Source organism: Labeo rohita, chromosome 4, assembly GCF_022985175.1.
Source record: "Labeo rohita strain BAU-BD-2019 chromosome 4, IGBB_LRoh.1.0, whole genome shotgun sequence".
NCBI lineage: Eukaryota > Metazoa > Chordata > Actinopteri > Cypriniformes > Cyprinidae > Labeo > Labeo rohita.
This window is the reverse complement of record NC_066872.1, coordinates 46,162,727-46,190,287: the sequence shown is the minus strand read 5'-3', so window position 1 is coordinate 46,190,287 and position 27,561 is coordinate 46,162,727. Positions and strand designations below refer to the sequence as shown.

Here is a 27,561-nt window from a genome sequence, read left to right as displayed (position 1 = left end):
ATTAACGCATGCGCGCTGTGAAAATGGTCAGATCAATAAGTCACGGCAGCAATATTTCAGCATCCAGATGCATTATAGTTCATATATGAAGAGTTTATGTGCAAAAACAGACAACTCCGTTTTTTACATTTCAGAAATCATGTTTTTTTTTATCATGTTATTACTTTTACGTTTATCATTTTTACTCGATATCAAAATAACCAAACTGCAGTTTGATTGAGATTAACTGGAACGCACAATGAAAAAAGGGGATTTTTTGAAAATAGCTAAAAATGGAGTTATTTGTTTTTGCAAATACACTCTCTCTCTCTATATATATTTCTTTTCCTGTTTTACATTTTTCACTTTTTTGTTTGCCATGCAGGGTTATTATAGTTAATTAAATCTAAAAATGTTTAATTAACTATTACAACTATTATGACACTTTTTTCACTACATTACCTCATCAAAATAATTACTCAAAACCAATTTAAGCTTCTTTTTTTTTTTAAAGTTATACACAATTCAAATAGACACAATTTTAATAAACGAGTTGTAATTACTTGTACTGGCAGCTGTTTCAGTCAGATTAGGTGAACATTTGACAGTGTAGTCTAATAATACATTTCAGTAATTGATTTTGAAACTGTTGTTCGTATTTGTCATTTCCGCAACAGAATTAACAAACAATACTTTGGACTTTTTATCGAGGAATTCTGACTTTTTCCCTCCCAATTCTGAATTTACTATTTGCAATTCAGTTTTTTTTTTCGCCATGGAATAAAAAAATAAAAAAAGGTCATTTTGCCTCTTTTCTTCTCAGATTTTTGAGTTTGTTTCTTGAAATTTTGAGTTTATATTATCAAGCAATTCACAATTCTCAAAATGATAAGAAAAAGGCAAGAACTGTGAGTTACACATAACACTCCACAACTCCTGGATGCGGCTGTTGTGAATGCAGATAAACACGTGGATGAGCTGCACACACTCGTTTAACAGCAGACAGTCTGGTTTGTGCTGACCGTGAGAGGAAAGCGTCCGTCTGAAGCGTTCCATCGGCCCGTGAAAACACCAGCGGACATGAACGCCCGATTCCCCCGACAGCCAACCCGCAGCCGGCGAATCCCCACGGGCCAATCAGCACAGAGCTGATCACACGTCTCAGTGATTAGAACACAACAAACACTTACTTATAAACACAGCTCGCGTTTTAATACAGCTGAGATCATTGTCCGTACAGGTACGTTAATGCAATTTACACAAGGAAAACAGTTATTATTGTTCAAGTATGTGCGCTTCCTATAAATCTGAGAGTTCATGTATAAAAATAATACAATGTCCAGCTGATTATGGTCATATTCCATCCACTGGCTGAGAATGAGAATGAGATTTCCACGGTCCCTCTGGTGCAGCTGCCTCACAGGACGCCGGTCCCCCCGGCGCAGCTCCGCAGCAGAGCAGTGGGTCCTGTGGCGCAGCTCAGAGGATCTCCAGAGACCAGCGCTGATTCAGTTTGTCTGGGTGGAATTCATTCACAATAATCTGGTGTTTGTCAAACTGCTGACCTCCTATAGAGAGATAGAGATCATAAAAAAGAAAACTGTCATTATTTTTATCACTGTATTACAGCTTGACTTTTGTTTGGATCAAGTGCTTAAATAACATAATTGGCACAATTGAAAAAAAAAAATAATAATGGCTCTACATACATGTGTAGTTTGCTTTTTTTTTTTATTTTTACTATGCTGGAATGACCCTGTTAAATGAACGCACTTTTAAATAATTTAATCAATACATCATTATGAAGTTATTTTTTATACTGAGCCTAGAGTGGGTTTAATTTTTTTTAAATAATAATATCAAAAATAGTTATATTTATATAAAGTTATATTAAAAACACTAATTCTAATAATATTAATATATTATTATTATTTAAAAAAATAAGAAAATAATAAAAGTTGATAGTAACATGAGTATTATTATAAAATACATTGTAAATAGATTTTAAATAAATAAATAAAAAATAAAAATATGCTTTCTTTCTGCAAAATATAACTTATGTTAATTATTTCATGTGAAATATGACACAAGCATTTCTTCACGTTAAATGACTAGCAGTTGGGTTGTTTTCAGTCGTTGTTGAGTTAATTGGTGTCTCCTGTGTTAATGAAGAGCCCTGAAGCTGGTTTTCTGAAGTGTTTTCTGAATCTGACCCGTTTGATGTACATATATGAGCAGGTTGTGTGTGAATCCAGCAGGTGGCGCTGCAGGCTCATGTTAACCCGCTCTTGTGTAATCACCTCTGCTGCCAAATACAGTTGCTGTACCATCAGTCATGTGGATTTATGAGTGTCTATATTCAGCAGAATCACTGCCAGCAGACTGGAGTCGCTCAGGAGTCCTTTAAGGAAACGCTTAATGAGTTTATGTCATAAATTAAAACCTGTTTAAGGAATGTTCCGGGTTGAAGTCTACCGAAACCTAATTACTGTCTCATTCCTTGGTTTGCAAAAACAAACATGTTTACGGTAAAATTCTTGTAATGAAGTCTATGAGAAAACACTTTTGACAGCCTTATATATATTTTACATGTATATTTTTATTTTACATTTTTTTTTTTTTTTTTTTTTTTTTACACTTTTTACAATGTGTATTTATTTATTTTATCATTAAATGTTTGTAATGCAGAGTTTACTGAACCTTTAGAAGTATTTATTAATTTGAAATCTATTTTTTTGTAATGCAAGAGTATTGAACCTCATTTCTCCACTGAGGAACAGTGAAAGTAAAGCTTCTGGAAACAAACGTTCCTCAGAAGATCCTGATTGATCTGAGCTGTGTCTGAGTGTTTGTCTGACCTTTGACCTCCAGCACGAGGTCCGGTTTGGCGTTGCTCCTGATGATCCCGTCTGTCGTGATGTTCCAGAGCTGCTGTGGTTTTCCGGGTTCAGCGGAGAGAACGGCTCGACTGCCAGACATCAGGACACCCGAACTCACGTCCACACACACGTCCAGCAGACACTGACACACACACACACACACACACCTGTGTCAGACATCACACCCTACAGCACACACTACAACACCAGTGCTTTTAGCTTTTGTTAATATTTCAACTTAAAAATATATAAAGAGTTTATTTGCAAAAACAGATTTTTTTTAATGGTCAAAAATACTTTTTTTATTATGTTATCATGTTTTTATTGTGTTTTATTGTTTTAGTTAGCTATTTTTTGTTATTTTTACTTTATATCAAAATAACCCGACTGCAGTAGATTAATTGGAATGCACAATAAAAAAAACATGATTTTTATCTTTACTGCAAATAAAGTCTCTTTATATATTTTATTATATTTTCATGTAATATATTATTATACTTTAATTTTAAAATTAGTTAAAATTGCAGTAATTTTGTTAATCAGCAAAATAAATACTGTTGTTTTAAAAAAATGTGTACACAAATATTTTATATATATATATATATATACACACACACACACACATGCATACAAAATACTTTTAATTACAGTACAATTAGACAAATAAAGCAGAAATAAGTAATTTCATAATTACTATATACACTTAAATTACTTTTTATTATATTGTTTTTTGATATTAATAATATTTTATATTTTTTTATTTCTTTATACATATAAATACATTTTTATTTTATTTTATTTTTTTTAATTTTATATTTTAGTTATTAGGTTTTTTTTTAATTTATTTATTTACTTCAACTTAAATTCAACAAAAATGGGAAATGTTGACAACTAGATGAAATTTTAAAAAGATTTTATTTCATTCATTATAATGTTTATTTTATTTTAACATTTTATATATTTGCTTTCAATTTTTTTTTGCCTTTTTTTTAAAGTCACTAGACTACAATAATACAATAAAATGTGCATTATATTATGTGAAATATTTTGAAGATAATTTACACTATAACTTAGTTGTAATTTGATAATAAATAATGTACACAAGCAGAAAATAGTAAATATTGAGTGGTATGTCTGTACCTTGCACTGTAAGAGCCCGTCCTGATAGGTCCAAATCTGCTCAGCCCCGCCCGTCTCCTCGCTCACCTGGATCCGCATCAGTTTGATGTCCTCCAATGAGCCGGCGACAGACATCAGTAGCCCCGCCTCGTTGTTCCGCAGACGGAAATGTACTTGTTTCTGCGTCAGTGAAATACAAACGCTGTGAGACTCAAATACACTGCAAATATTGATTGATCTCTCCTCCAGACACTCCGATAGCCCCGCCCCCAGTGCTCGTGATTCGCCCCAGGAGCTGCGGTGGGCGGAGCCTCTCACCTGCATGAGGGGCCGAAGCGATCCGATTCGCAGCCAGGAGGAGAGTTTGGGCCAATCAGGAATGGCGCCGGGCTTCAACAAGAACTGAGAGCCTCTGAAGTTATGATCCTCATACAGAACCCACCTGTCAATCATCACACACACACACAGAGAAAGAGAGAGAGAGAGAGGATGGTGTTCAGTGTGTGTGTGTGTGTGTGTGTCTCCTCCCAGCACACGAGCACATGTCCGTCTCTATGATCCGCAGTGTTTGTTTGGAGTTTGTGGTCGCCGCAGGCTAAATTTACATCCTCTCATGGCTCAGACTCATGGAAACACTCCACTATTTGTGGGAAAAATCTGTCTTGAGGAGTCTAACGAGTCTAACGTCTACACAGACAGCGTGCTAACGGCTCATCTGAAACACTTTTCATATGCAAAACATTATTTCAGTTGATTTATATGTGTGTGAGTGTTTATGCACTATATATATAGTATCATTATTTTTATTTTTCTATGTTATATTTCTATTATACATTATCTTACATAGGCTACACTAAAATCAATAAGTAATATTTTAAAAGAGCAGATTTAAATATGCAGTGATGAGTGTTGCTGAGTGTTTTCTGTGGTGTCTGGAGTGAACGTGAGCGGCTTTAACACGAGTCTGTTGAATGTGACGCGCCGCTGAAGTTTTTCCACTCTCACAGACTCAGAACTGAGACTGGTTTCCTGCAGATCCACCGAATATAAACACTGAATCACTGTGTTCATGGAGACCAGCAAACACCAGCAGCACACGAGCACAGAAACACAGAACCATGAGAAACACACGCTCACAATCCACTGGAGACGCTGAACAACACCGACGTTCTCCTGAATCAGTTTGTAGTCGCACAGCGAGATCTGCTCTACTGTACTGGGACCTCACCTATGCTATTCCGTTCTATTATTATGTGTCACAGGGTTATTAAAACTAACACCAAAACCATAAATGAATCATTAACCGAAATAAAAACAAAAAACTCTTTTTTCTAACTGTCAAGGCAACATTTCTCTAACTTACTAAAACAGCTAAAAGTGAAATTAAAACTAATAAAAACTACACAGATATATGTAAAACAAACAACCAAATAAAATGCACAACGAAATTATTAAAACATTAACCTAAAATTAAAACGGAAAATATAAAAAATAAAACCTAACTGAAAATATGAATAAAATCATAGCTAAACCTAAAACTACAAAAAATTATTTTACTAAAAGAAATAAATCTGAAATAAAATAAAATATACATATCAAATTAAAAACATAAATTAAAAAATAAAGTTAGAAATGCTGCGTTGTCAACTAACTAAAAAAAGTAAGTAGAAGTCATACAATGACTAAAATTAAAATAAATGAAAGCTAAAAATGTAAGAATATATAAAGAAATTAGAAACGAATAATAACGACAAAAGCACATAATATAATGAGTCAAAGGGTAACTAAAGTGAAACTCGAACTACATGCTGATGTGCAGGATCAATAAATGACTGAATGAATGAATAAATGAAGCGTGTGTTCCTCACATGCCGCCGAGCACCAGCACAGACGAGACTCTGGAGCAGCTGTGCGTCATCTGCAGATTCACCGAACTCGTCGTCAGGACCGTCCTCCGTCCCCTGAGTCCAGAGCGCTCGAACAGCACCACCGACGGCACCGAGAGCTCCTGAGACACAATTCACACACATGTACACTTAAGACTCTCAGCAAACACACTGATGATGATGATGAAGCAGATTCATGCAGAGTCTGGACTAGAGAAGGAGACTCACGAATCCTGTGGGCTGCAGGGACAGAACTGACACGTCCGGCTGCGTGAAACCCATCGTCCTCAGATCAGAATAAAAACCCTCCTCCAGAACACACTGATGAGCCGAGAAACACTCACCGCTGAACGCCAGCCAGCTGCACACACACACACACACACACACACACTCATGTGAGAGAAGAAACACACAGATGGACAGACAAACAGACTGATGACAGAACAGATCAAACGAACCTGCCAGCATGAACCCTGCAGGAGCGCACGCTGAAGCCGCTGGGCATTGTGGGTAACGCGTCCTGTACCAGGACAGATGTCCCACCGAATCCAGACTCAGAGAACAACTCGATCTATCACATCAACAAAATGACACTTCATATTCATTTTGAAAATGAGAATAATGACAACAAAATAATCTCTCTCTCTCTATATATTAACAGTATATATATATGTGTGTGTGTAATTCTAATTTGTAAAATAATTATTTTAATTTTTAATACAATTCTCCTAATATATATATATATATATATATAATATAAATGGTATTATACCAAAGACTAGTAATTAGAAAAATCTGAACAAAATAACAAATCATAAATAAATAAATATAATCATTTATTTTACAAACCTGGAAGTGGCAGGAGTTTTCTAGATTTTCCTGAAATAATAAATATACACATTATTAACTGATCTTGGGTCATTATATTGCAGTCAACATGAAATCAAAACTGACTGTATTGACATGTTAATTCCTGTTTTGCTGTCATTGTGATGCATTAGTCCACATTATTCTACAGTAAATAAATGTGTGTCTGTTCATCAAACATCATCAGTCACTGGTGAGTATCTGATCAATCGATTGATCACTGATGATCAGATCAGCCTCACTGAACACCCGGTTTCTCTCAGTCATGTTGATTTGATCCGTGATGACTCTCACCAGAACGACGGGGACGGCGGAGCAGATGCGGCTGTGTGACGCGCCCCAGTCCTCCGGGCTCCCGTACAGACCCTTCTCCAGAACATACTGCTGACCGGAGAAACCCGCACCCTCGAACGCCACCCACCTACAACAAATCAATCACACTCATTCAGTTCTGTCCACTGCACTGGATGGAAAAGAGCAGCGTGAACATTCTGCTAAACGTCTCTTTCTCTGCTTTATATTATAAATTAAATTATTACTCCTTTAAAACTACTGTGCAGCTAGATTCACATCAGAAAAATGTTCATATGATTCAACATGAGTAGGATGAAGCTGCAGTTTTGGGCAGAAACATCCTAAAAGTCGTCAGTGTTTAATGTGTCACATTCCATGGTGCCCAAACTGACATTCAACACAGAAAAACTACAGCAACTCCCAAAATAATGAGACTCACAGAGCTGAAACACCCACACATGTGCCTGAACAAATACAGACCTGCCTTCATGCATCACACACACACACACACACACACACACACACGCAGGCACACGCAGGCACACGCATGCATAATCACACACTTATCCATCCATATGCACTAGAAAAGTGAGTGTGTGCTGGTATTCATGTTTTCTTTGGTCTCCACGTGAAAACAAGCTTAGAAATGACACAGAATGAAGTGTTTTTAAAAAAATAGAAATGCCTGTACTTTAGTGTGAGGGGTGTGTTTAGGTGTAGGGTTAGAAAATACAGTTTGTACAGTAGAAAAACCATTACACCAATGGAAGGAAGCCATAATTATTGGAATACCAGTGTGTGTGTGTGTGTGTGACGAGCACTTCAACCTAAAACAAGCCTGTATGTGTTTAGACACTGAAAGGCGGTGCCCTTCTCACACACACACACACACACACATAATCACAGACATGCAGCCATTATGTGTTTTCTTTAGTTTACTAAAGTTTACTGCTGCTCTTCCTCTGTATTTCTGTCTTGTTTTCCAGTACAAACATGTAAACATCCTTAAATCAAGACACATTTCCTGGAGAAGCAAAATGCATCAAAATGAAATGACTTTTTGCATAAACCAGTGTTAAATCTGCCAGCGGGGTCAGAAAAAAGAACTTTAGATTCTACAGAAACTTGTTTCCACCACAGAATGAACAAATGTTAAAACGTATTTGCAACTTTTCCTCTCACAATACTTTTTTTTTTTTGCAATTCTGATCTTATATCTCACAATCCACAGAATAAAATCTGCCACAGAATAAAAAAGAAATTAACTTGTACGCTTGTAGACTTTTTTTAAAATTCCAAATACATATTTCACAATTCTGGCTTTTTATTTGTTTATTTATTTATTTGCAAGCTGAAGTTTATAGCTCACTTTTTTTCCTGCAATTCTATGTTTTTTCTTGCAATTTGTCATTAAAATAAAAAAGGTTATTACAGCTATTTAATCTTATAATTCCCTTTTTTTGGTGGCAATTCCAAATATATCCAGGTTTGTTTATTTATTAAAACTGTGAGCTAAAGTTCATAGCTCACAGATTTTTTCTTGCAATTTGTCATTTTATATTTCGTAGTTTTGTTTTTTGGTCCCACCACTGAATAAAAAATAAATAAAAAAGGTTATTATATTACAGCTATTATTACAGTTCCCCTTTTTGTCACAATTCCTCACCATTCTGATTTTGATTCTCACAATTCAGACTTTTTTTCGCCATCAAGTAAAACAATAAAAAACGTAATTGCAACTTTTTATCTTACAATTCTGACTCTTGTTTTGCAATCCTATGTATCATTATTTTCCTTCTCAGGTACATGTATCTTGATTTAAAGATGTTTATATATTTGTACTGGAAAACAAGACAAAAATACTAAAAAAGCGCATCAGTTTGTGCAGCGGATAAGTGTGTGTGTGTGTGTGTGTATGTGTGTGTGTGAGTGAGTGAGAAGCAGCGCAACGTAAAAACAGAAACAGGCCTGAATGTGTTTAGACGTTGTGCTGCATAGAAAGGCGGTGCCCTTCACACACACACACACACACACACACACACACACACACATTCCAGAAATTGCAGGGAACCACATGGATTGTGAAAAGCGCTGCAGCAGCACACACTCTTTCTGTCTTTTCACATTATTTGCATCGATGCTCTTCTGTTGTTGCAGTTTCTGGCGAACGGCCTCCGTTCCTCTGAACGTCGATCAGCCCGAGGCGACCTGTATTTGTGTGGGTGTGCGTCACATGACCTGCTAATGGCGGGAAACAATGTGCATTTACCTGAACAGGTGCGATCATTAGTTCTGTGGAAACACTAACAGATAACTAACGAATCACATGCAGCTTTGAGTGCATTTTTGGGATGAGCTGATGGACATCCTGATTGGCTGAAGAGAGTGCATTAGTGCCCGCCCACTTTTTAGTTCCAGAAGTATTTTTGTTGTTTACTGTATCTCTAGAAACTATTTCAAATGTATTGCAAAATATTGCACACATATACAAATACTAAATTTGAGAGTAAAGTGGGTGCTTTATTAAAGTGGGCGGGGCTAAAAAGCTCTTAACACAGTTTGCTCACCGCCACTTTTTGATTGGAAAAATTTTCCACACAGCATTATGGGTAACGTAGTTTTTCACCAAGAATGCGCTATAATGAAGAAAACGACTCACACTCCCGCCAGGACCTCGATGGAGCGCGTGTGCAGGCCGTAGCGTGTGTCCGCGACGTTATACAGCGGCTCCACGAGGTCGATGCTGGCGCCGCGCTCGGAGAAGTCCGGCTCACTGAACATCTTCATGTGAGGGGATGAGAAATCCTGAAAAACAAAGCATTTGACAGCTTAAATTAGAAAGCAGTTGGCAAGCGTTTGGCGCTGGTTCTGGTTCTGCTATTTCCTGCTATTGTGCGTCCAGAGCTCATAAACACCGCAGGTATGCGCTGATGGAGGTTGCGTAACGTGTTTGGCTCGTGTTCGTCTGATCTGCGCCGTTAACTGACTTCAGTAATAATGACTGATGGAGATCAGAGACAAGAAAAACCTCCATTATCTCAACTACGGATGCTCCAAATCAACTATTTGCTGGTTTTTCTGAATGATTAGTCAGTTCATAGGTAGCTCTGTGTAATTGGGCTGGTTTCGTCAATCAGAGGTGTGTTTTGTTCACACCGGATGTGTTTATGAGCACAAAAACAGCTGGACGAGCGGAAACTAGTGGAACAGCGCACGGCTCAGCGTTTATAACTGTGAACGGCTGCATCCGATTTACACAAAAAGAGGAACAGTTTCCCAAATTTGGGTTTGTGAGTTAACGAACAGCAACAAAAAAATTAAGTTTAAAAAAAGGTATAGCAAAATAAAACACTTAGGAATAAATATTGTTTACCTGCATGTGACTGTCAGACTATCAAAGAACCGTTAACGTGATTAAAATATTGTTTTATTTTATAATATTTTGTTTTATGTAAAAAATATATTACATATTTTTAGATTAAAATTGCATATTTTTTTATTGTTGTTCATCTGGTTGAATGTGCTGTTAAATTATTGCATTTCTTTTTTGTTTTATCTAAAGGTTTTTGTTGCTCTTTATCTGGGTGTTTGTTTTTATTCGGGTTAGGGTTTTAAACGATGACATTTTTTCTTAAAATAAAAATGACGTTTTTTATTAAAATGTTTACAAATTGTAAACCTTTATAAATGTTATATAATGTAAATGGGCTTATTTTTTAAATACTGAAATATTAACTTAAAATCTAAAGAGGTTTGTGGAGGATTTATTTACACTTTTTACTCAAATTACTAGTAAATTACTACAAAGAAATATTAAGTAACATAACGGATTAAACGTCAAATTTTAAAACATCAAAACTCTAAAACATTCTCTAATCATCGATCATTTACAGTGTACTTAATTAAATAAAATGTGTTTCGGGAATCCCTGAATTAAAAGATACTTTTTGCCAAGAGGATTTCCCGTGCAAATGCTCCAACAGCTAAAGCGCAGCTGATGGACAGCTAGTGAAGCGTGGTTACCGACAGCTAGTAGAGATGAGACTCACCATGAAGACGGGCCGCAGAGAGAGCAGTTTTTCGCCCGTCCCGCCCCAGTCTGTCCAGTCCAGATACTCTCCTTCCTCCAGAACAAACTGCTGCCCGTCGAAACCCTCGCGATCGTATCCAACCCACCTGACAGCAGACCGACACACATAACCACAGTTCAATCAATCGAATATCTTAACGTTCTTAAATCAAGAAACACTGACTGAAGAAGCCAAATTAAAGATATGCAGTGCAGAGTTCAGGACTCACAGGCCCCCGAGGATCTTGAGTGATTCCACACAGTTCAGTCCGTGATTGTCCGAATCACTCGGGTCGGTTTCTGTCGTGGTGAAGGAGAACACGTCTCCCTGAACCTCCACACACCGGCCCTGCAGACCGGCCTTCTCATACAACACGGCCTGAGAGAGACACGAAAGATCAAGAGTCTCTACTGCTGTAACACTAGTGATGAATGTAACAGAAGGGACTGAAGCTCACAAACCTTGACTGCGTTCGGATTCTCCACTTTCATAGCGCCCTGGAAAAACAAGCAGATTTCTGGTGACACACTGCGTCACCACTGTAGACGGGTGAATAAAATTATCGTGTGAGCCGTACCATACGCAGAGGCCTCAGAGAGCCGACCATGGGCACCGGGAATCCCCAGTCCTGCGGAAACGGATACTCTCCGGCCTCCAGAACCGCCAGCAGACCCTGGAAACCCGGATCACTATAAACCAGCCACCTGCACCACAGACACCACAGCTGTCAATCATCAGTCACATGACCAGGATGATAACAGATCAATCATCTCATGAATCAATCACTCGGTTATTAGTCAAGCCAGTCACACTCCAAGTGACTTCATTAGTGTTTGGCGGTACTAGTTAACACCTCACTGACTCATTCACCAAATCACATGCAGCTAATAATGATCAGGCAACGTTAAAGCAATGTTCAAAAGATTAATGTTTGTTTTTCCACTTACATAGAAATTTTTTTAGTATATAATATTTTATAAAACACATCAAATGTACTTTTTCCATGGCCATTTTCAATGTTAATGCTTACTTCTACACTCACATAATCATAAAATGTATGAAAACATAAAAAGTTTCGAATTTAGTTTTTCATGACCATTTTACACTTTGAGACATATTAAAATATGAATGTTCTTCTTCATTTACATGATCATAAAGTTCATGAAAACTAAAACAAAATGTCTTTTGATCTTTGTAAAGCCCCCTTTGCATGTGAAATGAGTTTTGTCATGTTCAGCAGTTTTTATCTGCTTCACAGACACAAACACAAAACTGTATTTTGAGTCAAAATAAACGTGAATATGATATACTTTAAATATTATTGTTTGCTGCTACTGTAAATGATTCACCTCCACCCTCCTCAACAATCTGTGATTTTCTCTTTCTATTTCTGCTCACATTCCAGCCGTAACTTTCATCCGTCATTCTGCTCTTTTCCTGATTTTTTCTGTCTTTGTCATTCTCACTGTCCTGTTCTGTTCTCTCTGTTTATCATGCGTACAGACAGCAGACTTTTCTCATACAGTGGGCCTATAAAGTATTTGGACACTTTTCAAGCAAAACATTAACAAACAGAAACAACAGATCCAGTGTTTAACATGAAGACAAGTACTGACTCTCTTTGTGTGACTGAAGAGTCTGCGTCTCCCACTTTCATCATTATTAGCATGTTATTTCCCCTTTTCTGACATTACTGAAAGCATCAGAATGAGTTTTTGTGCTATAGACCGAGTGCTGGTTCATGTGGCTCTGATATTGTTTATATGGTTCAGCGTGACTAATGCTGTGACTCAAACGCTCTCATAAAGCATAACACACTCATGAATCACCAGGAATCCAGTCATTATGTTCTCAAAGCGCCTTCACAGCACATGCTGCATCTAAATTTGGTTGGCGATTTACCTACAGTGCTTAATTCTGTTCTGTACGCACACACTTCTGTAATTTAAGGGAGTGACAACTGTATTCTACGACCTAATTGACTCCTGAAATACTCAGGTAGCGGCAACTGCATTTATAGAAATTTTACACAGTGTGTACAGAACTGAACTGAACAAAAATAATTAATGATATATTTAAATGTGTATCACAATGAGTTGTGATGCTAGAAATTACAGGGAAGGAAGTACGTCTTGACAGATATCTTGCCAGATATTACTTGAACATAACTGAACTTAAATCTTAATGCATTACCTTGGAAATAAGCCACTTTTATGATCTCCATAAAATGGATTGCTTTATGAGCCGAGCCCAAACAACAATCCCAGCGATTCTTAATAATCACTGCTTATAATAAGTGGACATGGCAACCTTCAGGGCCCCTCTGTGAAGCAGCTTTACAAAAATGAACAAAACATGGCGGCTCTTTCAGCAACGGTTTTGTTAAAATCGCTTAAGAAGTTTCGCTTAAAACAGTATGAGTCTTTGGTCACAATGATATTACTTTGGTCATCGGAAGTGTCCATGAACAGCCCAATTTCTGTGTCTGCGCACAAAAGCACAGATGCAAGACAGAACGAGTCCATTAGGTGGCGCTGCACGTGTCAAACTCGCCTGCTCATACTCATCCGCCGTTCGAGTATACTTTGAAAGCTGTGTGCAAGACAAAGCGTAACACAGAAAACCTAGCATACCTGGACCTTAAAGTGTTGTTGTACGTGCACCATCCGCACAGACACAAAAATTGGGCTGCATGAGGACAATGTGCGTGGACGCCCACAGACACATCTGATGAGAAAAATGTGTGTGGACTGTCACAGCACATGGACAGCTGAAGTATACTTTAGGTTGTGTATGCTTAGAATGTTTCTGTTTTGATTGATTTTTAACATGTTGCTACGTGGTTGCTAAGGTGTTCCGATTGATTTTAGTACATTTCTTTGCGGTTGCCAAGGTGTTCTTTTGGCTTTACCAAGCAGCACAAACAGTTGCCCAGTTATCCAAAACAGAAAATGAATCATAGCACATTTTTTGTAAGTGCTCAGTGAAGATGTGCATGTGTGGAGCTTCACTTTGACCACACACACCCAACAACAGCATGCAAACACACACACACACACACACACACACACACACACACACAGGTCTGAGCAGGGCGTGTTTGCCAACTTACAAACCACTGTGGACTTTGATGGAGCCGGTGTTCTGAGGACGGCTGTAACTGCCAACTTCCTCTGTGTCATCCACATACTCAAAGCTTCTGCCCATGCCAGTGGGCTCGGTGAACAGCTCTATCCGGGGAGGAGTGTAGTCCTGCAGACGCATTCAGGAAATCACAGCGGTCACTCCCGTCTCTTTTGACCTTCAGAAAGCGGCTATTGTATGCAAAACAATTCTTTGAAGAAGATCCTCGAGGTCACTTACTCTGACAGCCAGTCGAACTGAGCCAATGACCACAGGGGCTGATGTTTCTTCACCCTCTTCTGCCCACTCATTGGGCAGATCGGTAACTCGTTCCTCTTCCAGAGCAATGCATCGTCCCTGGAATCCTGGTTTCTCATATAGTATCCAGCTAAAATGCAGTTCAGTCTAATCAACTGAAAGGCCCATCATCATGCATGTATTCATGCAAGTATTTTGTTCTCCATAGACGCCACTTACCATCCTCTGACCACTTTAATAGATACGACACTGGACAGTTGCATGTGTGTTGCATCAGGCTGATCCCTGTAGAACTCAAAGGACTGACCGCTGAACTGAGGGTGCTCAAATATCACAATCTGACCGACAGAAAATTTCAAATTAGGGCCCAAGTGGTACAAGACGTTACAGCCAATGTGCTTTGCTCAAACATTCAAAGCATAAAAACAATTTAAAAAGCTTGGCTCATGCTACGCAAACAGAGCAGGTTTTAATATCTGAAATTCTCTGTTCGGAGTTTGAAACTCTGGCAAACCTTTGCGGGACGCCGGTGGATTCCACGAGCAGCTGGAATCTGAAAGACAAAACACCACGGCTTGCTGTGGTTAAGACAGTAATGCGGTAATGGGTTTGCGAGTGTTTCGTAATATTTAACCAAACAGGCTGACAGTCAAAAACATGATCCGATGATAACCCAAAGATTTTGCGCTTTGAACATGTTCAAATGTCAAATCTGTCACACTGTCATGTACAAATAAGGACATGAATGCATAACAAGCAGGCATGCAGAGCGATTTACAAAGAAAATACACATTGGTGATTGACTCTTACGTTTGGCAGTTCTCTCTGAGGTTTAGCTTGAGGGATTTGAGCCGCTGGAACTACAGGTGCCGGTGGAATCGTGACTTCTGGGATCTTTCCAGCAGCTGCGTCAACAGCCTTATTCAGATCCACTAGACCAGGTACTGAGGCACTTTCTCTAGCCACCTATACACACAAATGGACACACACATGATTTAGACACTTATGTGCAACAGGGTTCATTTTATGTTCAAATGTGTGACATATTTTGGTTGTGAACAACAGTATTGTGAAACATCACTTTGCACTAGCTTGGTATGTGAATGAGGCATGGCTGACCAGTGGGTCGATCTTCTTTGGTAGTTGAGTGTTTTCGGGTTCCTTTGGAAGAAACTTCTCCAGGAAGCTAGGCAACTTAATGCCATCAAATGAAGGAAGTGATGGAGGAGCATTAGCATCGGTTATTTTAGTGACAACGGGGTCTACTGTAGTTGGTTTCAGGGTCGGACCATCAGGTTGCAGAACAACACCAGAATCAGTCTGGGTATCGTTGAGAAGTGGCGGTGGTTTAGTGTCTGTAAACATAGTGACTGTGGGGTCTCTTGAATTTGTTTTGGGATCAGGTGTGATGGCAGGTCCATCATCCTTGATGGGTTTTACAACATTCTGGGAACCAGAACTTGGCGGTGGAGGAGCACTGTCTGTTAGCATGGTGACTGGAGGGTCTAATGAAGTTGTTTTCAAGACAGGTGTCAGTGTAGGTCCATCATCTTTTAGTACAACCTGGAAAGTCTGGGAACCATTGGCAGGAGAAGGAGTGTTAGTGTCTGTTAAAAGAGTGACTGTGGGGTCTCTTGAATTTGCTTTGAGATCAGTTGTCCCAGTCTCAATGGGTTTTAGAACATTCTGGGAACCAGAACTAGCTGGTGGAGGAGCATTAGTGTCTGTTAACACGGTGACTGGAGGATCTGCTGAAGTTGCTTTTAAGTCAGGTGCCTGGGAAAGTCTATCATCTTTCGTAGGTTTCGGTACAACCTTGGAACTAGTCCGGGAACCATTTGGAGGAGAGGGAGCGTTAGTGTCTGTTAACAAAGTGACTGTGGTGTCCATTGAAGTTGCTTTGAGATCAGGCGTCATGGGAGGTCCATCATCCTTGATAGGTTTTAAAACAACCTGGGAACCAGAACTAGGTGAAGAAGTATTAGTGTCTGTTAGCAAGGTGACCGAAGGGTCTGCTGAAGTTGCTTTCAAGTCAGGTGCCTGGGTAGGTTCATCATCTTTCGTAGGTTTTGGTACAACCTTGGAACTAGTCTGGGAACCATCTAGAGGAGCGTTAGTTTCTGTTAACAAAGTGACTGTTGGGTCTCTTGAAGTTGCTCTGAGATCAGGTGTCATGGCAGGTCCATCATCCTTTATGGGTTTTAAAACATTTTGTGAACTAGACTGGGTATAAGTAGGTTTTAGAGCAGCATTTTTGTCTGTCAACATGGTGACTGAAGGGTCTAATGAAGTTGTTTTCAAGTCAGGCACCAGGGTAGGTTCATCATCTTTCGTAGGTTTTGGTACAACCTTGGAACTAGTCTGGGAACCATCTAGAGGAGCGTTAGTGTCTGTTAACAAAGTGACTGTTGGGTCTCTTGAAGTTGCTCTGAGATCAGGTGTCATGGCAGGTCCATCATCCTTTATGAGTTTTAAAACATTTTGTGAACTAGACTGGGTATAAGTAGGTTTTAGAGCAGCATTTTTGTCTGTCAACATGGTGACTGAAGGGTCTAATGAAGTTGTTTTCAAGTCAGGCACCAGGGTAGGTTCATCATCTTTCGTAGGTTTCAGTACAACCTGGGAACTAGTCTGGGTACCACTGGGAAGAAAAGGAGTGTTAGTGTCTGTAAACATAGCGATTGTGGTGTCTTTTGAAGTTGTTTTGAGGTCAGGTGTCATGGCAGGCCCAATGTCCCTGCTAGGTTTCAGAATAACCTGAGAACCAGACTGGGCACTATGGCTGTCATTCTTGGCTAGGGTTTCCTCTACCGAGATCAGTTTGGGAGGTTTTGTAGTTGGCGCTAGTTGGGATAGTGCAGGTGCTGTTGACCCAGAACCGTCACTGGGTGATAACGGTCCATCTGAAGGACTCTCGGTGGGGCTTAAAAACTCCATTCGTCTCCCTTTGCTGGGGCTGCGTAGCATGCTGACAATAGAGCACCTCTCCAAACGAGACTTTGCCTTCGGTGGTTCTGTTGTATTTTCATCCGATCCCTCCTCTTTTTCTTCCTTTTCAGATTCCTTCCTTGCTCTCTGGAAGATCAAGGACCTTGTGAGGATGCTCTCTCTCTTAGGTTTGATGTCCACCTCCTTAACTTCCGTGTCTTGACTCTTGGAGATTGCATTTGGAGCCAGATCAAAAATGAATTCCCTCCTTCGCCTCAAGCCATACTGGAATTCCTCTGGATCGAAGGGTTTCTCAAAGCGGTCTTCTTTGATGGCAGGCATGGCAAACGGAGGTGCTTGCAAGCGATGTTTGTTGTGTTTGCGTTGGGGAAGATTGAACGGCATTGCCAGCCTTTTCACATTTGTTATAAAGTCATCTGGGTCAAATTCTCCCGACACGTTCAGGAGGTTGGTCTCACTCACAGAGGAGCTGAGGTTAGGTTCTGGAATTAACAGCTTCTTCTTTTTAGGACGTTGGTGATCCACATCAAGCCAGCTAGATGGAGAGTCCCTACTCTGGAAGGAGCTGCCGGGTGCAATGGGGATCTGTGGAAGATTAAGGGGTTTGAGGATGAATTCCTTTTTTCTTGTGGATGGATCCGTTGATTTACTAGCAGCAATCTTTGCTTTTGCTGACACTTCAGAAACTAATGGTTTTTTATTAATTGGTTCTGGTGAAGAAGTGGTCTTCCCACTCTCATAGTCCTGTGGTGATAGAGTCTTTTCTTTGGATGAAGAAAGTGGAGTTATACTCTCTCCATTGCTAGAGGTTATGGGAATGGAGGATGGCACTGGTAGAGGTGTGGTCCTCTCATTTTTACTAGTGATATCATTGGAGACTAGTGGACTGGTTGAAGATAGTGGAGGTGCAGCATTTTCTTTAGCTGGGGATTTTGCAGGTGTGGTCTTTTCTTTAGTTGAAGCTGATGGAGTTGTAGTCGTTTCATTAGTTTTCTCATTGTTCGGGGCTGGTGGAGGAATAATCACTTCATTCTTTGTCTTTCGACTAGCTGAGTCTAATGAAGATGTAGTCTTTTCATCAGTAGAAGCTGGTGGAATTTTATTAGTTACGACTGATGGAGGTGTGGTCTTGTCATCACCTGAGCCTAATGAAGTAGAGTTAGACTCAGTGGAGGTTGTCTCAATGGTTAATGCTGGTAGAGGCATGGCCTTTTCATTGGCTGATGCTGTTGAAGGTGTGGTCTTTTCACTAGCTGGGCCAAGCAATGCAGAGATTGTCTCATTAGTTGAGGCTGGTGAATGTGCAATATTTTCATCAGTTGATGCCAGCAGATACGCATCCTTTTGCTCAGTTGTCTTTTTATCAGCTGAGTCTGAAGGAGGTGTTGTCTTTGCATTAGTTGAGACTGGTAAACTGCAGATTACCTCATTAGTTGAAGCTGGTGGAGGTTTGTTTTTGTCATCTCTGGAGCCTAGTGAAGCAGAGACTGTCTCAGTGGTTGAGGCTGGTAGAGGTGTAGTCTTTTCTTTAGTTGAAGCAGGCAAAATGGGGGTTGTCTCATTGGTTGAGGCTAGTGGAGTTGTGGTTCTTTCGATAGCTGTCCTTGTATTAGCTGACTCTGGTGGAGTTGTGTTCTTTTCATTAGTTGAGGTTGGTGGAGATTTGTTTTGGTCATCTCTGGGGCCTAGTGAAGCAGAGATTGTCTCAGTGGTTGAGGCTGGTAGAGTTGTGGTCTTTTCATTTGTTGAGTCTAATGGAGATGTAGTTTCGTCATCAGTTGAGGCTGGTGGAGTTTTGTTTTTGTCATCTCTGGACCCTAGTGAAGCAGAGATTGTCTCAGTGGTTGAGGCCGGTAGAGCTGGCCTAAGGTCACGTCCTTTCCTTTCCTTTCCTTTAGTTGAAGCAGGCAAAGTGGACGTTGTCTCATTGTTTGAGGCTTGTAGAGTTGTGGTCTTTTCATTTGTTGAGTCTAATGGAGATGTAGTTTCTTCATCAGTTGAGGCTGGTGGAGGTTTGTTGCTGTCATCTCTGGAGCCTAGTGAAGCAGAGATTGTCTCAGGGGTTGAGGCTGGTAGAGTTGGCCTCATGTCACGTCCTTTCCTTTCCTTTCCTTTAGTTGTCTTTCCTTTAGTTGAAGCAGGCGAAGTGGACGTTGTCTCATTGTTTGAGGCTTGTGGAGTTGTGGTCTTTTCATTTGTTGAAGCTGGTGGAGGTTTGTTGTTGTCATCATTAGACCCTAATGAAACAGGGATTGTCTCAGTGGTTGAGGCTGGTAGAGTTGTCTTTTCTTTAGTTGAAGCAGGCAAAGTGGACGTTGTCTCATTGGTTGAGGCTCGTGGAGTTGTGTTCATTTCAATATTTGTTGGTTTTTCATGAGTGGTTATTACACTGGGTGAGGCTGGTGGAAGAGTGGTCTTTTCCGTAGTCGTCCTTTTGTTAGCTGACTCTGATGGAGTTGTGTTCTTTTCATTAGTTGACACTGGTGGAGGTGTGGTCATCTCATTGGTTGAGTCTAATGGAGATGTAGTTTTTTCATCATTTGAGTCTTGTGGAGTTGCAGAGATTATCTCAGTGGTTGTTTCTGGTAGAGGTGTAGTCTTTTCATTAGTAGAAGCAGGCAAAGTGGAGGTTTCCTCAATGCTTGAGGCTTGTGGAGATGTGGTCTTTTCAATAGCTGTTGGTTTTTCAGGTGTCTTTTCATTAGCTGTTTTTTTATTAGCTGAGTTTGACAGAGCTGTGTTCTTGACATCACTTGAGGCTGGTAAACCGAAGGCCGTATCATCTGTTGAAGCTGGTTTAGCGGTAAAATTTTCACTGACCTGCTCGGTGGACGCTTCAGTGGCTTTGGATGACAAGGAAGTGGGCTTCTCTTTCACTGAGCTCAGAGATAGACTTTCATTATTGGATGGTATTTCAGGCAAGGTATTTTCTCCAGATTCTGTGAGACAATCATAAAACTGATCTTCTGTCTCTACAGACTGTATATCACCATTTACTATGGATGTCATTTCTGTGCTGGTGACTTCCTTTTTAGTATCAATGCTGGGCTGTTGTAAATCACTTTTACAAGATACTATCTGTGTTTTCTGTTCTTCTCCATTCTCTGGCTGGCTCTGTGGGGGCGGCGCATCTTTTTTGACACCACCTCCCTCTGTAGGTGGAATCTGAGGTGAAATTATGGCATCCATTTGGTTCATTTTGGTCTTTGACAAGTGCAGGGTCTGCTATTGCTGGTGTCCTACTTGTAGAAGGGGCATTTTCTTTAGTGAAAGAGTTTTTCTCTGTAGTCTGAGTTTCTTTACCATCACTGGTTGCCATAATTGTTGTGTCTTCCTGTCGCACAACTGAGATGTCCTTTGATTTACCTTGTTTTTTCTTTGTTGAAATTCCTCCTACTTTCTGTTCGGTTGGCTTTGATGCATTGACTTCATTATTATGTTTGCGTGCCTCAGTTGTTTCTGTAACATGGTCGTTTTTCTGTTTCCGATTGGTAATCTCAGTCAAACAGTCTTTTCCTGGACTCTTTTGGTTTGACTTTGATGGTCTTTGTGCCGATTTTGGGTCATTTTCAGGGGTGTTTTCCACTTTAGGCACAAACGGAGTAGTGTCTTTCTCAGGTAAGACCAGCGTATCCGTCTCGCTTGCTCTGTTTCGGATGGCATCTTTCCTGCTCTTGGCTGTCTCAAAGGAGTCTTTAGAGTTGGCCTCCTTCACGGCCTCTAGGGACGGTGGTTTCTCTTCTTTTGTCACAGATGGATCTGGTTTCCCTGACTCTCCAAACAATGTGTTTACAATCACGTCTCTGTTCCTCTGCCCCTCTCCCTGCTCTCCTTCGGAGCGCTCTTGAACAGGCTGCTTTTTGTTGCTGTGTTTCTGTTTCTCTTCCGTTCTGAAGTCGATGTCTGTCCGTTCTATCTTCTCTTGAATTGAGCTGTGCTCAGTTTGGGAGCTGATCTTTCTGGATGTAGGAGGATGCGTATCAGAAGCAGCGGCCACTGTCTGTGTTTCAAAAGACTTGCTATTCTCTCTCTCCTTGCTTTTCATTTCCGTTTGTGGAGACTTATTTGAATCTAATTTTTTCTTTGTGGTTTGCATAATTTCTGCTGCTTTCTCCAACTTTGGAGGGACTTTAGGTTTTTTGCTTACGACCACCCCATCAGAGATGGGCCTTTCTTTATCAGAAGTGCTTTTCAAATACTGCTCTGTGGTCTGTACAACATCTACAAGAGGTCTGTCCTTCTTGTCCGTGACCTCCTGACCCATTTCTTGTTTGGTGGGGCTGAGCGGATCTTTGCCTTTGCGTTTTTTAGATCGTGAGCCTGTCCGGTTTGGAGATTTCACCTGCGGGGTCTCGTCAGTAGGTGATGAAACCAGCGGGAGAGAATCCGCCTCTTTATTCCCAATGTTTGAGTCACTTGTGCTCTCTGACAATGCAGGTGTGCTTTGTGTTGCATTGTGGGATTTGGAGTCTGTCTGATCTATGTTTAAATGAGGTTTGGATCTAGCCTTTGGCTCTCCGCTCGTATCTGTCTGTGCTGTAGTTTTTTCAAAACGTCCAGAAGAAGATATTTCAGCTGTTTTTGGTAGTCCTTCGTTCAACGTATGACCAGACGGCAAGGGCAACTTCTCTTCTCCCCTCCTGAAATTCAGCGCCCTCTCTTTAACCGATGGAGGTGCAGAACTGGACCGTGTTCCAGCAGATTCCGTGAGATCTTTGAGACGACTGGCCACAGGTCGAGCTGGAGAAATATCCAGGCGACGCAGGTTTGTGGAGCTGCTAACTGCGCTGGCGCCTCCTCTCTCAAACAGACTGATCTTGTCTGCGATTCGGCCCTTGGACTTTACACCGGTGCCATCCACTCTGTCCTCTGGAAATCTGTAAAACAGCAAATAAAGGTCAACAGCAATAAAGCAATAAATAACCGTTTTAAATATCAAGTTCACACTTCAAATTAGCACCCACTCCCTTCATTAGCTGTTGACTCATTTGTGTTTCTTTCCTCATATCTCTCTCGCCAACTCTTCTTGGTTTCTTTTCTTCTGTACTTTTTTCAGCTTGAAGCAAGCCACAAATCAATTAAGAACCTGATTTTCCCTTCTTCACTTGCATTTTTACAAAAGGTGACTAACACACGCTGTAAGCATTTCAAAAGCTGCACAACAATTTACAAGATAATTCACCCTCATGACTTGCCCTTGCTGCTCTTTCCCCTACTCTGAGAGTAAATGGAGTGAATGAGAGATGACCGTTAAGCTCCAAAAAGCAAGAAAAGCATAAAAAAGCACCATAAAAGTTATGACTCTTGCGCAATCTTCTTAAGTAATATGTCTCTGTGTGGGGATGAGATTTGAGAGCTGCGACAGAGGGGAAAGCGAAGTAAATAACATAGATTATCGCAAATGGCACGATTTTAACCTGTTTCCTTACCCAGAAATATCATACGACAGGAATAGAGTGCAAGACACATAGTTATGCTTTTTCTTGTTCTTTTTGGAGCTTGACATTACAGGGTTTCTGCACATTTTATGAAAGAAAATTTAAGACTTCTGTCTTCTCTTTAAGACTTCTCTCTATGTCTTGAGAAAACATAATGAGTTGTATTAGCAACACAAAGTTTGACGATACAACTTCCAACAGGTCTCTATTTCTTTTTAATTAATATTACACACAAAATTAGCTCAACTAGTATATGGAAACACTCTTACTGTACCTACTGATCACACTGCAGAAAAAAAGTTATTTTTGTATTTTCATCTTGTTTTTGAGTGCAAATTTCTACATTTTTAAATCAAGTTAGGTGCAAAAATGACACAAAGTCTTGTTTATTTATTAATTCATTTGTTTTTTTGAATCAAAATAGGGTGAATTTATGATAAAGGACAAATGTCTGCACACAAGCTCAGAAAAATCAACTTAATTCAAAGGGAAAACAAGTGCTCATTCCCACTGACTGATATTTTTTCTTTTTTTAAGCATAAACTCATTTACTTCAGTTTCTCAGAAACAAGACCTAATTTCTAAACTTTGCATCTCAAGTAAATGCATCTTAGTTTAAAGAAGTTTTACAGTACAAATATCTAACAAGACAAAAATACTAACATTTGCACTGCGTGCAACATTTTTGGCCTTGGCTTTATGAATTGAAGACTTTCCGCTTTGTTTTAAGAACTTTTAAGGCCTCGATTCAGGCAAGCTGAGACTTTTTAAGACCTGCATTAAATATCACTGATCACTTTTACTGAATGGAACAGAAAGCTTATTTTTAGTTGAACTTTTCCTTTAAGAGCCGCATTTTACAGTAGAAAAACACAAGGCTGACATCTATAAAAACTGGCACTTAACTATGTAAACACTTAATTGTTATGAAAATGTCTCTTTTCAATGCATTGAGCTCCTGGAACCAGGTCAGAAGCATTAACCAACAGGTTTTTTAATGTATGACTTTACAGCCAAGGGGAATGACAACTACCTGATAATGACCTAGTGAGAGAGCATATTTCACAACGTGACGCATGATGTTTTGTCCTGATAATCTTTAACAGAGATTTCCCACGTTTAGACGAAGCACATTCAAGCTCAAACAGAGACTTTTGCTTTTAAAGGCTCACACATCAAATCAAATTCAAGAATCTTGTTTGTTATTCCTGTAAGCACAGCCATAAACAGGTCAAACAGGTCAATTTACCTCGCTCTATCATCAGATCTCGGCCGTTTGGTGTCCGTAGCGTCTTTAAAAGTCACATTCTGATCTTCATTTTGGTCCTCTGAGCCGACAAACACCTTTTTAGCGAAGACCACCTCGCTGTGAGACACTTTGATGCTCCTGCGTTTGGATTCGGCGCTCTCCGTCAGTCTCACCACCCGTTCTTCATCCATTTCTGAATAAACCAGCGCCGCATGGAAGAGCGATTCCGGCGAGCTCGGCGAATCAGTGTCTTCGCTCAGGCGTGCTTCCACCCATTCCGCTCGGACGACATCCTCACAGCTACCTGAGTCTGGCGCTTGTGCTCCTGAGGCTTCTGGAAGGCTGTTTGCCGCCTCCTCAAACGCTGAGTCAGCCCATGCCGTCCGCGGGCCGCTCGTCAAACTGGTTGTTGCAGGGCTTTCAGGTTGTGGATTGGTCGGGGATGTAGCTGGAGCCCCGCCCCCATCTCCGTGAGAGCTCCGCCTCCTTCTCCCAGATCTCCTCCGGCCCATTTGGTCAAAGAGTTCAGGTGCCTTTCTCCTCTCAAATGACCGACTGCGTCTGTTTTTTCTGCAGGTTTCTCTGGTGCGCTCGACCTGGCGCTTCACGTGACCTTTCGGCCTCCCGCCCGTCCCGTCCCCCCCTCCGCGGCCGAGTGTCAGATGTTTGGCATTCCAGGTGAGGGAAGGGCTTGTCTCTGCTGGATCGCTCTCACCTAGTGCAGGACTAGTGTCTGTCTCATCTGCTCCAGCAGGTTGTCCGGTTTCTCCGTGGTCCTCGTCAGACGCCTCCTCTGGCTGCGTTTGGGAGGTGGGATCATCTCCGCTCGACGCCGGGCTGCCCCAACCCCACGACAGCCAGCTCCCGATGCGACTCAACACCCCTGGGCTGCGCTCCTGTGGACTCTCAGCCTACAAACACATCAGACTTTGATCTGTAACACACTGGGGCAGAAATTAAAGGGCAGAATTTGGAAATAACTTCCAGCAGCATTTTTACCTTTGTAAAAGCAGTTTTTATGCAACTGTGTTGTTTTTATGTCAATACGTTAAATTTAAACAGGTTTTCTTTTTTTATCAGTCACAATAATATAGACTGTTACATTAACAAAAGCAATTGTTACACTGCAAATGTAGAACAGAAGCTGCATCTGACACAGCATTTATGTTTTTTTTGTACATAGACTGTTTATTGTTTCTCATGTATTTACTCAAAATTGCATAAAATTGAAAAAAAAAAAAAAAAAACTTGAATGAAGCTAAATCATTATTGCTCTTGATATTATAATAATGATTATTTAAGGTACTTTTTGTTTTAAATAAGGAACGTTTTTACTTTAGTTGGTCCAAGAATAATTTATGAACTTAATATTATTTATGTGAAAGAATTAAAAGCGCAAATGTTTATCCTTGTATTAACTGGTCATGGTTGATATTGGATTTAGAAAGAAATGAGTAATAAGTGATGCAGGACTTTTTAGAGCAAGTAATTAGTACAGTAACCTGATTACACTGTTGAAGATGTAATTAGTAGCTAGTAAACAATTACTCTTTTTAGAGTAACTCACCCAACACTGACTGTAGTGACTGACGCTTTTGAAACACTGATTCATGAAGCTTCGAAATCTTTGTGAATCATTTGTTTCGAATAAGCGATTTGGAGCACGTATCAAACATGATTTCAGCAAACGAGGCTTCGTTAAGTCACAACTGTTTAAAAAAAATGCTGGTTTCAAAAACCATTTGACCTGGTTTTTACCTGATCTCAGATCAGTTTTATACATTTATTTATAAAATTAATAAAAGTACACATGCAGACACTTAATATTTAATGTTATTTGATTGTTAGTTGCATTTAATATATTATCCTTTCAATAATTGGTTCACGAAAGCTGTTTTTAATGCGGTTTTTGTTACTTTGAAACAGTGAATCGTTTTGAGAAGCAATTGGTTCACTTGATTCAAAGCTTTGAAAATGTTCTTTTCTCCCATCACTGGTTCATTGCACTGAACTTGAAATATTTGAGCAAGCTACACATCTTGAAAAATGTAAACAAAGGAAGATTATGATGCAAAATGGACGATAAATGTCTAATATTCCGCATTATTTCTAGGTCACTGACTACAGATGCATGTAAATGAGTGACTCAGATTATACAAGTGCTGCTGTCATTAAAGCAAAAGACAGACAAACCAAACCCGAAAACATTCTCAACTTCAGTCATTTTTCAATTCAACTTTTCACTCATATTACGGTTATTGTATAGTTTGTAATGAAAATTGCATTCAGAAATACAACACAAATACACTTGCTAATAATCTCAGATCTGCCATTATTCAGCCTCAGCCTCATAGTTGTTAATAAATATAACCATGCTAAACTGGTACTAAAACTGTAATTGAAGATTAAAGGGATAGTTTCCCCAAAAATGAAAATTCTGCTAAACAGTTGACGGCAGCCATTGACTTCCATAGTAGGAAAAAAAAACTATGGCAGTCAATAGCTACCATCAACTGTTTGGTTACCAACATTCTTCAGAGTATCATATTATCAGAGTGTCAGAAGAGAGAAACTCATACAGGTTTGTGAGTAAACGATAAAAGTTTCATGTTTATTGTAAACTATCCCTTTAAGACCACACTTTTTTTTTGAAGGAGTACATTATTAATTAAGGGTTATACATTATTTTAAAAAAAAAAATGGCACCCAAAGCCAGTATTTAAAGTTTGAAACTCTTTGTCGAATAAACTTTACAGTCCGTAAGTCTGAGCCTGAGAGAACTTTAAAAGATGCAAAGTGATTTTCAGTGCAGTCGCAGGACTGGGAGCAATTAAACACGAAGAAAAAAAAAAACATGCATAACAAAGAAAAGGCAAAAGATTCTAAAGAATTCGTAAGGTGTTCTCAAATGTCATTCTGTAGAATCTCATACAGCCCTTACGCTGAAATTCATCAGAATCTTAACGGAGACAAACTCACGGTCCGGGTCGTTGGAGAGCGAAACACCCAGAGAAGCGCGTCTTTCGTCCCGCCAGCGAGATTCGTAAGATTATCCAGGCCTGCGGCTCAATGAAGCTCTGGATCGATAGAAGCGATCAGACGAGCGTCACAATGAAAGTCGGGATCATTAAAGAGCGCTTCAATTATTAGTGAGCTCCGGGACGCGCGCAGAGACGGAGGCGGTGAGGAGCGAGGCAGCGCTGGATTGAGTTTCAGAGGATCAGATGAACCCAGTCCAACACAAAGAACAAGAGGACATTCACAAACCCCTTCAGACGCGTTTCTAAGATCCCAAAAGGCTTATTTACATACAGACCACAACAACAATAATGCTCAGAGCTGCTGTCATTTCAGCACACATCCGCTGTGGTTCAGTTTACGCTTATTAAATATACATCAATTTAACTCGAGCTCTTTCTTGAATGCTGTTTCATTATGATGCATGCTCAT

At 40.0% G+C, this 27,561-nt stretch overlaps 1 protein-coding gene across 4 annotated transcripts; it reads right to left on the bottom strand.

Annotated features, from left to right (window-relative positions):
• Nucleotides 1-249: 249 nt before the first annotated feature.
• Nucleotides 250-20,772, bottom strand: crybg1b (crystallin beta-gamma domain containing 1b). Of its 4 annotated transcripts, none has more exons than XM_051107795.1 (21): nucleotides 16,825-20,772; nucleotides 15,595-16,554; nucleotides 15,286-15,441; nucleotides 14,990-15,028; nucleotides 14,695-14,813; nucleotides 14,458-14,605; nucleotides 14,207-14,346; nucleotides 11,672-11,798; nucleotides 11,556-11,591; nucleotides 11,324-11,472; nucleotides 11,074-11,200; nucleotides 9,684-9,829; nucleotides 7,025-7,151; nucleotides 6,713-6,742; nucleotides 6,322-6,434; nucleotides 6,092-6,224; nucleotides 5,846-5,985; nucleotides 4,296-4,419; nucleotides 3,999-4,157; nucleotides 2,838-3,000; nucleotides 250-1,547 (listed from the first exon to the last, which is right to left on the bottom strand). In XM_051107795.1, the coding sequence occupies exons 1-21, from the start codon at nucleotides 20,620-20,622 to the stop codon at nucleotides 1,459-1,461; spliced, it is 7,023 nt and encodes a 2,340-aa protein (XP_050963752.1). In that variant the 5' UTR covers nucleotides 20,623-20,772; the 3' UTR covers nucleotides 250-1,458. The 4 variants fall into 4 exon arrangements, with proteins under 4 accessions (XP_050963752.1, XP_050963751.1, XP_050963753.1 ...); XM_051107794.1 differs by having other exon boundaries at nucleotides 15,595-16,824; nucleotides 17,095-20,772; XM_051107796.1 differs by having other exon boundaries at nucleotides 17,095-20,772.
• Between the last annotated feature and the right edge of the window lie 6,789 nt (nucleotides 20,773-27,561).

Excerpts from the sequence above, each read along its gene's own strand:
- crybg1b (XM_051107793.1), bottom strand. The coding sequence starts at position 20,622 with ATGAACCAAATGGATGCCATAATTTCACCTCAGATTCCACCTACAGAG. Across the intron at positions 6,435-6,712 it reads AAAACTCCTGCCACTTCCAG|ATCGAGTTGTTCTCTGAGTC; the intron begins GTTTGTAAAATA and ends TTGATGTGATAG. Across the intron at positions 3,001-3,998 it reads ACGGGCTCTTACAGTGCAAG|TGTCTGCTGGACGTGTGTGT; the intron begins GTACAGACATAC and ends TGTGTGTGTCAG.